This window comes from Pelodiscus sinensis, chromosome 16, assembly GCF_052426305.1.
Source record: "Pelodiscus sinensis isolate ZL-2025 chromosome 16, ASM5242630v1, whole genome shotgun sequence".
In the NCBI taxonomy this organism is placed as follows: domain Eukaryota; kingdom Metazoa; phylum Chordata; order Testudines; family Trionychidae; genus Pelodiscus; species Pelodiscus sinensis.
In genome coordinates this window covers 1,271,321-1,281,369 of record NC_143067.1, presented here as the reverse complement: position 1 = coordinate 1,281,369, position 10,049 = coordinate 1,271,321, and the positions used below count along the sequence as shown (strand labels likewise).

The following is a 10,049-nucleotide window of genomic DNA, read 5'->3' as shown; positions in this document are numbered from 1 at the left end:
GGCAGGGGCCGTGCCCCCTTTCCCAGCTCCTGGCTGCCCAGGGCATCTGGGACGAGCCACGCGGACAGGTGGGCTGGCTGGCTCGTGGCCCAGGGTGGAGGGCAGGGCTGGCTCTGCCCCTCCCGTGCGCCAGTGGGGCTGGGCGCTCTCACCCAGGACTGGGGCTGGCACAGCTGCCGGGCGGGGGCGGGGCGAGCGCCAGGCAGCTCCATTACCCAGCGCTCCAGGTGGGCCCTGGCCGGGCAGGGAGCCAGGGCTGGGCCTCCCTGGCTGGCACAGGCATCAAGGGGCGGAGCCGCTGAAAGCGGGACCCAGGCTGGGCCTGCGGAGCCCGGGGAGGGGGAGGGGCCCAGGCTGCAGCCCCAGCAAGTGGATCCCCGACTCCCCTTCCCCCCAGCTCTGTGGAGCCGTCTGCCTGCCCTGCCCAGGGAGCCCTGCGCCCAGCCAGACAGGGAACCAGACATTGCAGCCACCGACCCCCCCTGCATCAGTCCCTGGGGGCGGTGGCCCCCCCGAGGCAGGAGGCACTGGGAGAGCTGGGGGGGCAGGAGGGAATCACCAGCCGGAGCGTGGGCGGGACGCTGCCAGGCCAGGGGGTGGCACCGGGGCAGCAGCCAGGGGTCTGCCTCTCCCCGAACCTCCCCCTGGCACTGGGGGCCGGCGTCTCGACTCAGCCCAGCTGCTCCCTGGAACGGCGGGAAGCGGGTGAGGCGGCTTCTCAAGGCCAAACGCCCGGAGGGAGCCAGGAGCCTTTGGACTGGGCTGGGCTGGCTGGCTGGGTGGGTGCTGGCCCGGTGCACACACCCAGCCTGCCCCCACGGCCGGTCCCGTGTGTGGGGAGCCGAGCCCGGCTGGAGCTGGCGTCACTGCTGGGCCCTGTGAGCACAGCGGGGCTGGCCCCCGCCAGACTCCAGCTGCCGCCTCCGGGCTCTGGCAAGGCCTGGCATGAGGCACCAGGGCTCCCAGCAGGGCACCTGCCCTTCCTGTGGGGGGCGTGGAGCCGGGGAACCCCTCCCTGGGCCACAGGGAGCGAGGGGGGAGGGGTGCAAGGAGGGCGGGGGCCGGGGCTTGGGGCAGCGCCGTGAAGGGTCCCACCTGGAACCGCCCTGGCCCTGCGGCTGGCTCTAGGGTGCACAGGGGGGAGGGCGGGGCCAGCCCCGGGCCGTTCTCTGCCTTGGCAGCTGGGCGCTGAGGGGGCGTAGCCCCTGGCCAATGCCCAGCCTGGGGTCTGGCAGGGCCCCAGCTGCCCACCCTGCACCTGGCGCTGCGCCCGCTCTCGTTGGCATTAGGAGGTGGGTCCTGCTCTCAGCTGGGAGCTGCGAGCTGGGGCCCCGGGCAGGGAGCTGCTGTTCTCCAGCAGGGGTGCCCCCGTCCTACTGCAGCAGCCCCAAGAACCGCTGGCCTCCGGTGCCTGGCAGGGCAGAGCGCGCCCCGGGTCGCAGTGCAACGGCTGGGAGGGGCCTCGTGCCAGGCAGGAGGGGGCGTGGGCAGGGGCTGAGCCCCCGGGGCCTGTCCACACTAGGGCAGTGTTCTGGGCCTGGCCCCGGGCCCCAGCTGCAGGGCTGGCAAGGCAGTGGGCCCTGAGGAGGGGGGCCAAGGGAGGGCCCCTGCTCCCAACTCCCTGCCCTGTTCACAGGGGGATTAGGGCGGTTTAGAGTCCCGGGCGGCTCCCACTGGGGGTCGCAGCCACACTGAGGTATTGGCCGTGAGAATGGCTCAGCTAATTACAGCAGCAATTAGCCCAGGGGCTGCCTGGGGGCTGGGGCGGGGGGATTCCCCGAGGACCCCACAGCAGCCAGGCTGGCACGAGCAGGCGGGACACTTGCCAGCCAGGCTCTGGGTGGGGGCCCGGCTCCATGCCCCAGGAAGGGGGCCGAGGGCTCTTGGCACTGCCCGGCGATGGTGCAGCCCCGCCCCAGGGCGCTGTGAATGTGGCCCCTTGTCCCCCCCCGGTGTTAGCCCGCGGGCCGGGCCCAGCCTCTGCTCCTGGAGGGGTCAGTTTGGCTGCCTCTGTGCCCTGGCCACGGCCCGGCTCGGCTCGCTGGCGCTGCTGGGCTCTCGGCACCGGTGGGGGGAGGGAGGTTCCCCAGCGGGCCCAGGGCAGCCAGACAAGATGATGCAGCCTGTGCTCACCCCGCCTGCCCCCGCTGGGGAGGTAAGGCCGGGCCCTGGTCCAGTGGCAGTGAGTTCCCCAGGCCCGGGCACTGTGCCGCGCTGGAAGGGGAGGGCTCTGAGCACAGCTGCTGGCAAAAGGGGTGCAAGCCCCGGCGGGGAGCCCCAGGTCCTGCCCCCCCCCCGCTCAGTGCAGGCCACCCCCGGCGCAGGGCACAGCCCAAGGCCGCCCGGGGGCAGGAATGCGGCTGACCCGAGAGAGCGGCCGGCGGGGCGGGGCGGGGCGGCCCATTGTTGGCTCGGGTGTAACCCGAGCTCCGCGCCACACGCCCCGCGGCCCCTGCTGCGCTCGCCGCAGCCACGGGCAGGGAGCCGGCGCCTGGAGCTGCAGAGCGCGGCCGGCGCGGCCGGGGAAGGAGCCGGCCCGGCTTGGGGACCCTTCCTGGACCGGACCCGCCCCCTGGCTCCGGGATGCGCACGGATGGAGCCCGGCCGTAGAGCCCCGCAGCGGGGTGCCACGGACCCGGCCACGGGACCCGGCGGCGGTGAGGGCACTGGAGGGAGGGGGCACTGGGGGGCACTGGCGGGGGAGGGGACACTGGCGGGGAAGGGGACACTGGGGGGCACTGGAAGGGGAGGGGACACGGGGGCACTGGCGGGGAAGGGGACACTGGGAGACACTGGCGGGGGAGGGGGCACTGGGGGGCACTGGAAGGGGAGGGGACACTGGGGGGCACTGGCGGGGGAGGGGGCACTGGGGGGCACTGGAAGGGGAGGGGGCACTGGGGGGCACTGGCGGGGGAGGGGGCACTGGGGGGCACTGGAAGGGGAGGGGGCACTGGGGGGCACTGGCGGGGGAGGGGACACTGGGGGGCACTGGCGGGGGAGGGGGCACTGGGGGGCACTGGAAGGGGAGGGGACACTGGGGGGCACTGGCGGGGGAGGGGACACTGGGAGACACTGGCAGGGAAGGGGACACTGGGGGGCACTGGAAGAGGAGGGGACACTGGGGGGCACTGGCGGGGGAGGGGGCACTGGGGGGCACTGGAAGGGGAGGGGGCACTGGGGGGCACTGGCGGGGGAGGGGGCACTGGGGGGCACTGGCGGGGGAGGGGACACTGGGGGGCACTGGAAGGGGAGGGGACACTGGGAGACACTGGCGGGGGAGGGGGCACTGGGGGGCACTGGAAGGGGAGGGGACACTGGGGGGCACTGGCAGGGAAGGGGACACTGGGGGGCACTGGAAGAGGAGGGGACACTGGGGGGCACTGGCGGGGGAGGGGGCACTGGGGGGCACTGGAAGGGGAGGGGACACTGGGGGGCACTGGCGGGGGAGGGGGCACTGGGAGGGGAGGGGACACTGGGGGGCACTGGGAGGGGAGGGGACACTGGGGGGCACTGGCGGGGGAGGGGGCACTGGGAGGGGAGGGGACACTGGGGGGCACTGGAAGAGGAGGGGACACTGGGGGGCACTGGCGGGGGAGGGGGCACTGGGGGCACTGGAAGGGGAGGGGACACTGGGGGGCACTGGCGGGGGAGGGGGCACTGGGAGGGGAGGGGACACTGGGGGGCACTGGGAGGGGAGGGGACACTGGGGGGCACTGGCGGGGGAGGGGGCACTGGGAGGGGAGGGGACACTGGGGGGCACTGGGAGGGGAGGGGACACTGGGGGGCACTGGCGGGGGAGGGGGCACTGGGGGGCACTGGCGGGGGAGGGGGCACTGGGAGGGGTAGCCACGGAGCCCAGAGCCTCCGGAGAGAAGGGACTCTGTCCCGGGCGGGGTGGCTGGACGGGAGCGCGGGGGCCGGGCTGGGCCGGACTTTGCCCGTGTCCTGCCCGGCAGGGTCTGTAAATCTGTGACCAGCGCGGGCGCAGGAGCCTTTGTCAGGCGGTTTAACCATTAAACTGCGGAGCGGCCCCGCCTGAGCCCTGCCGTTTGGTCCCTGGCTCCCAGCGCCTGCCCCCGGCCGGGCACCCCCTGGTCCCACAGCGGCGGGCGGGGGGCTCCGGGGACAGTGGGGGGAGCGGTTCCCAGGGCGACCTCGCTGCCCCCCCACCCCCGGCCTGGTACCCAGCCCCGAGTGCTGGCGCAGGGCCCCCGGCAGAGCCCAGCTGCCCTTGGGGCGCAGGGGCCCTGGCAGCCCCCCCCGCCCTGACCCCACTCGGGAGTCCCAGCCGTGAGCACACGGGACGATGGGTAAGGGCCCCGGGGGGCAAACTGGGCCAGGCTGAGACCCCGGGGCCACGGCTGGGCAGCGGGTGCGGAGGTAAGGCTTTCCACTGGCTGAGGTGCCGGGGCCGGAAGAGGCCACATGCCAGGGCAGGCCCCTCGGCCCTCTGCCCAGGGCCCCACCCTGCCAGTGCTCAGGGGGACGGGGGGCACCTCTCAGCAGCCCCCCCATGCACGGCTGCTCCAGAAGAGGTGGAGTGGAAAGGGTTAACACTGCTCAGGCTGGGCTGGAGCCCTGGGGCTCCTGAGTCTCCTGGGGCGGGGCAGGTTGTGGCACAGGGTGACAGTCTCTCTCCGCCTGTTCCAGGGAGTGGGTGTGGAGCAGGTTGTAGCACAGGGTGACAGTCTCTCTCCGCCTGTTCCAGGGAGTAGGTGTGGGGCAGGTTGTAGCATAGGGTGACAGTCTCTCTCCGCCTGTTCCAGGGAGTGGGTGTGGGGCAGGTTGTAGCACAGGGTGACAGTCTCTCTCCGCCTGTTCCAGGGAGTGGGTGTGGAGAAGGTTGTAGCACAGGGTGATAGTCTCTCTCCGCCTGTTCCAGGGAGTGGGTGTGGGGCAGGTTGTAGCACAGGGTGATAGTCTCTCTCCGCCTGTTCCAGGGAGTGGGTGTGGGGCAGGTTGTAGCACAGGGTGACAGTCTCTCTCCGCCTGTTCCAGGGAGTAGGTGTGGGGCAGGTTGTAGCACAGGGTGACAGTCTCTCTCCGCCTGTTCCAGGGAGTGGGTGTGGGGCAGGTTGTAGCACAGGGTGTCAGTCTCTCTCCGCCTGTTCCAGGGAGTGGGTGTGGGGCAGGTTGTAGCACAGGGTGAAAGTCTCTCTCCGCCTGTTCCAGGGTGTGGGTGTGGGGCAGGTTGTGGCACAGCGTGATGGTCTCTTTCCGCCTGTTCCAGGGTGTGGGACCAGGGGCGCCAGGCTCAGCCCTGAGCAGAGAGGCAGGGCCATGCAGCCTCTGCCCAGTGCCCTGCTGGGTCTCCTGGCAGTGCTGACAGCTTGGCCCCAGGCAGCTGCCTCCCCAGGCCGGACAACGGAACCAGGTAGGAAGTGCCAGCAGCCTGGTGGGGTGGGAGGGAGGGAGGGAGGGGGAGGCAGGTGGGACCAGGGAAATCTGAGAGCTGAGCTGACCCTAGTGTTGGGGCTCTTACGGAGAGCTGCCTGGAGCCGGGGGAATAGCTCCGGTAAAAGGCAGGGCCAGCAACAGAACACTTGGGTCTTGCTTCACCGTCCTTCAGGTGCACCGATCCTAGGTGTGCACTGCACACAGGCACGTGTGAGAATGCGGCTGTAGCATTAACATGTGCACTGCACAGGCGAGTGTGAGAATGTGGCTGTAGCACTGGCGAGTGTGAGAATGCGGCTGTAGCACTAGTGTGCACTGCACAAGCGAGTGTGAGAATGTGACTGTAGCACTGGCGAGTGTGAGAATGCGGCTGTAGCACTAGTGTGCACTGCACAGTCGAGTGTGAGAATGTGGCTGTAGCATTGGCGAGTGTGAGAATGCGGCTGTAGCACTGGTGAGTGTGAGAATGTGGCTGTAGCACTAGTGTGCATTGCACAGTCGAGTGTGAGAATGCGGCTGTAGCACTAGTGTGCACTGCACAGTCGAGTGTGAGAATGTGGCTGTAGCACTGGTGAGTGTGAGAATGCGGCTGTAGCACTAGTGTGCACTGCACAGGCGAGTGTGAGAATGCGGCTGTAGCACTAGTCTGCACTGCACAGGCGTGTGTGAGAATGCGGCTGTAGCACTGGCGAGTGTGAGAATGCGGCTGTAGCACTAGTGTGCACTGCGCAGTTGAGTGTGAGAATGTGGCTGTAGCATTGGCGAGTGTGAGAATGCGGCTGTAGCACTAGTGTGCACTGCACAGGCGTGTGTGAGAATGCGGCTGTAGCACTAGTGTGACGGCACGTTGGGGGTTCCCCGTCTCCTGCACCCCGAAATGGCACAAACAGACTGTACCAGCCAGTGGAATTGAGGGTGGTTTATTGCTCCTCCAGCACAGCGCAGCACAGATGTAATCTGGTTACAGGAACTGGGCTAGGATGCCTCAGGCCCCCTTGAGATGGGGGAGACTGGGCCCGTAAACTCCAGCTCCTCTCCCTAGGCTGTCTCATCCATCCTCCCAGACAGCCACCAACCAACTAACCCACTTCCAGCCCTGCCCCCCAGCCAGGGCCGCATTCACCTTCCTTTGTTCCTCTCCATGGGGGGTGTCTGGCCACTGGTTCCACAAGTTTGTCCTTACCTCTGCCTAGTGAGGTTTTCCCTGCTGGGTCTTGCTCCAGACAGCAGGGGTCACCACAGCCCAGCAAGTACCCCCCACTACGTCACAACTAGTGTGCACTGCACAGGCGTGTGTGAGAATGCGGCTGTAGCACTAGTGTCCACTGCACAGGCGTGTGTGAGAATGCGGCTGTAGCACTAGTGTGCACTGCACAGGCGAGTGTGAGAATGTGGCTGTAGCATTGGCGAGTGTGAGAATGCGGCTGTAGCACTAGTGTGCACTGCACAGGCGAGTGTGAGAATGCGGCTGTAGCATTGGCGAGTGTGAGAATGCGGCTGTAGCACTAGTGTGCACTGCACAGGCGAGTGTGAGAATGCGGCTGTAGCACTAGTGTGCACTGCACAGGCAAGTGTGAGAATGAGGCTGTAGCACTGGCGAGTGTGAGAATGCGGCTGTAGCACTAGTGTGCACTGCACTGGCGAGTGTGAGAATGCGGCTGTAGCACTGGCGAGTGTGAGAATGCGGCTGTAGCACTAGTGTGCACTGCACAGGCGAGTGTGAGAATGAGGCTGTAGCACTGGCGAGTGTGAGAATGCGGCTGTAGCACTAGTGTGCACTGCACTGGCGAGTGTGAGAATGCGGCTGTAGCACTAGTGTGCACTGCACAGGCGAGTGTGAGAATGAGGCTGTAGCACTGGCGAGTGTGAGAATGCGGCTGTAGCACTAGTGTGCACTGCACTGACGAGTGTGAGAATGCGGCTGTAGCACTAGTGTGCACTGCACAGGCGTGTGTGAGAATGTGGCTGTAGCATTGGCGAGTGTGAGAATGCGGCTGTAGCACTAGTGTGCACTGCACAGGTGTGTGTGAGAATGTGGCTGTAGCACTGGCGAGTGTGAGAATGCGGCTGTAGCACTAGTGTGCACTGCACAGGCGAGTGTGAGAATGAGGCTGTAGCACTGGCGAGTGTGAGAATGCGGCTGTAGCACTAGTGTGCACTGCACTGGCGAGTGTGAGAATGCGGCTGTAGCACTAGTGTGCACTGCACAGGCGAGTGTGAGAATGAGGCTGTAGCACTGGCGAGTGTGAGAATGCGGCTGTAGCACTAGTGTGCACTGCACAGGCGTGTGTGAGAATGTGGCTGTAGCATTGGCGAGTGTGAGAATGCGGCTGTAGCACTAGTGTGCACTGCACAGGCGAGTGTGAGAATGCGGCTGTAGCACTAGTGTGCACTGCACTGGCGAGTGTGAGAATGCGGCTGTAGCATTGGCGAGTGTGAGAATGCGGCTGTAGCATTAGTGTGCACTGCACTGGCGAGTGTGAGAATGTGGCTGTAGCACTAGTGTGCACTGCACAGGCGTGTGTGAGAATGCGGCTGTAGCACTAGTGTGCACTGCACTGGCGAGTGTGAGAATGTGGCTGTAGCACTAGTGTGCACTGCACAGGCGAGTGTGAGAATGCGGCTGTAGCATTAGTGTGCACTGCACTGGCGAGTGTGAGAATGTGGCTGTAGCACTAGTGTGCACTGCACAGGCGTGTGTGAGAATGCGGCTGTAGCACTAGTGTGCACTGCACTGGCGAGTGTGAGAATGCGGCTGTAGCACTAGTGTGCACTGCACAGGCGAGTGTGAGAATGCGGCTGTAGCACTAGTGTGCACTGCACAGGCGAGTGTGAGAATGCGGCTGTAGCATTAGTGTGCACTGCACTGGCGAGTGTGAGAATGCAGCTGTAGCACTAGTGTGCACTGCACAGGCGAGTGTGAGAATGCGGCTGTAGCATTAGTGTGCACTGCACTGGCGAGTGTGAGAATGCGGCTGTAGCACTAGTGTGCACTGCACAGGCGAGTGTGAGAATGCGGCTGTAGCACTAGTGTGCACTGCACAGGCGTGTGTGAGAATGCGGCTGTAGCACTAGTGTGCACTGCACAGGCGTGTGTGAGAATGCGGCTGTAGCACTAGTGTGCACTGCACAGGCGAGTGTGAGAATGTGGCTGTAGCACTAGTGTGCACTGCACAGGCGTGTGTGAGAATGCGGCTGTAGCACTAGTGTGCACTGCACAGGCGAGTGTGAGAATGCGGCTGTAGCACTAGTGTGCACTGCACAGGCGAGTGTGAGACTGGGGCAGTAACACTAGCACAGGCACAGGAAGTGCTCAGATGCAGGTGAATTCCGGCTCCACTGCCCCCAGGGCTCCGGGCAGGCTGAGGGCTGCTGCTCTAGGCCCTGTGCAGACAGCAGGAGGCAGGTGCCGGCTGGGCCAGTCGGCCAGGCACTGCCGAGGGTTTTTGCCGCCTGGCCGTGCTGCCAGGATCCTGGGCTTGTGCACAGGTAAAAGGCAGGGCTCGCAGCAGGACTGGTGCTCGGCCCCTGCAGTGGAGCGGAGGGCTCCTCAGTTTTGTGGCAACTCCCAGGGGCTCCGTGAAGGAGCAGTGGAGAGACTGAGGCTGGGGGGGAGGGGGACTGTGTGGCTTTTTGGTCCTCAGCTGATGGGTTGTTTGGCCATGCCCCAGGTGTGTGGGGGGGGAGGTGGAGGGGGTGCCCCTGCGGTTCCCATGGCCCTGGTGTGGGGGGGGTGGAGGGGGTGCCCCTGCGGTTCCCATGGCCCTGGTGTGGGGGGGGTGTGGGGGGTGCCCCTGCAGTTCCCATGGCCCTGGTGGGGGGGGTGGAGGGGGTGCCCCTGCGGTTCCCATGGCCCTGGTGGGGGGGGTGGAGGGGGTGCCCCTGCGGTTCCCATGGCCCTGGTGTGGGGGGGGTGGAGGGGGTGCCCCTGCGGTTCCCATGGCCCTGGTGTGGGGGGGTGGAGGGGGTGCCCCTGCGGTTCCCATGGCCCTGGTGTGGGGGGGTGGAGGGGGTGCCCCTGCGGTTCCCATGGCCCTGGTGTGGGGGGGGTGGAGGGGGTGCCCCTGCGGTTCCCATGGCCCTGGTGTGGGGGGGGTGGAGGGGGTGCCCCTGCGGTTCCCATGGCCCTGGTGTGGGGGGGGTGGAGGGGGTGCCCCTGCGGTTCCCATGGCCCTGGTGTGGGGGGGGTGGAGGGGGTGCCCCTGCGGTTCCCATGGCCCTGGTGTGGGGGGGGTGGAGGGGGTGCCCCTGTGGTTCCCATGGCCCTGGTGTGGGGGGGTGGAGGGGGTGCCCCTGTGGTTCCCATGGCCCTGGTGTGGGGGGGGTGGAGGGGGTGCCCCTGTGGTTCCCATGGCCCTGGTGTGGGGGGGGTGGAGGGGGTGCCCCTGCGGTTCCCATGGCCCTGGTGTGGGGGGGTGGAGGGGGTGCCCCTGCGGTTCCCATGGCCCTGGGGTGGGGGGGGTGGAGGGGGTGCCCCTGCGGTTCCCATGGCCCTGGTGTGGGGGGGGTGGAGGGGGTGCCCCTGTGGTTCCCATGGCCCTGGTGTGGGGGGGGTGGGGGGGGTGCCCCTGTGGTTCCCATGGCCCTGGTGGGGGGGGGTGGAGGGGGTGCCCCTGTGGTTCCCATGGCCCTGGGGTGGGGGGGGTGGAGGG

At 67.4% G+C, this 10,049-nt stretch overlaps 1 protein-coding gene across 5 annotated transcripts in view; it reads left to right on the top strand.

Moving 5' to 3' along the window:
- The first annotated feature begins 2,432 nt into the window (after window positions 1-2,432).
- Window positions 2,433-10,049, top strand: part of FGFR4 (fibroblast growth factor receptor 4) — a 31,459-nt gene continuing 23,842 nt past the window's right edge. For 2 of the 5 annotated variants that reach the window (XM_089769418.1, XM_089769416.1), the window contains exons 1-2: window positions 2,433-2,657; window positions 5,231-5,374. In XM_089769418.1, coding sequence (XP_089625544.1) covers window positions 2,594-2,657; window positions 5,231-5,374 — 208 coding nt within the window. In that variant the 5' untranslated portion in view covers window positions 2,433-2,593. Of the gene's footprint in view, window positions 2,658-3,864; window positions 4,311-5,230; window positions 5,375-10,049 lie in introns of those variants that run through there. The other 3 variants (XM_089769420.1, XM_089769417.1, XM_089769421.1) reach the window with 2 other exon arrangements.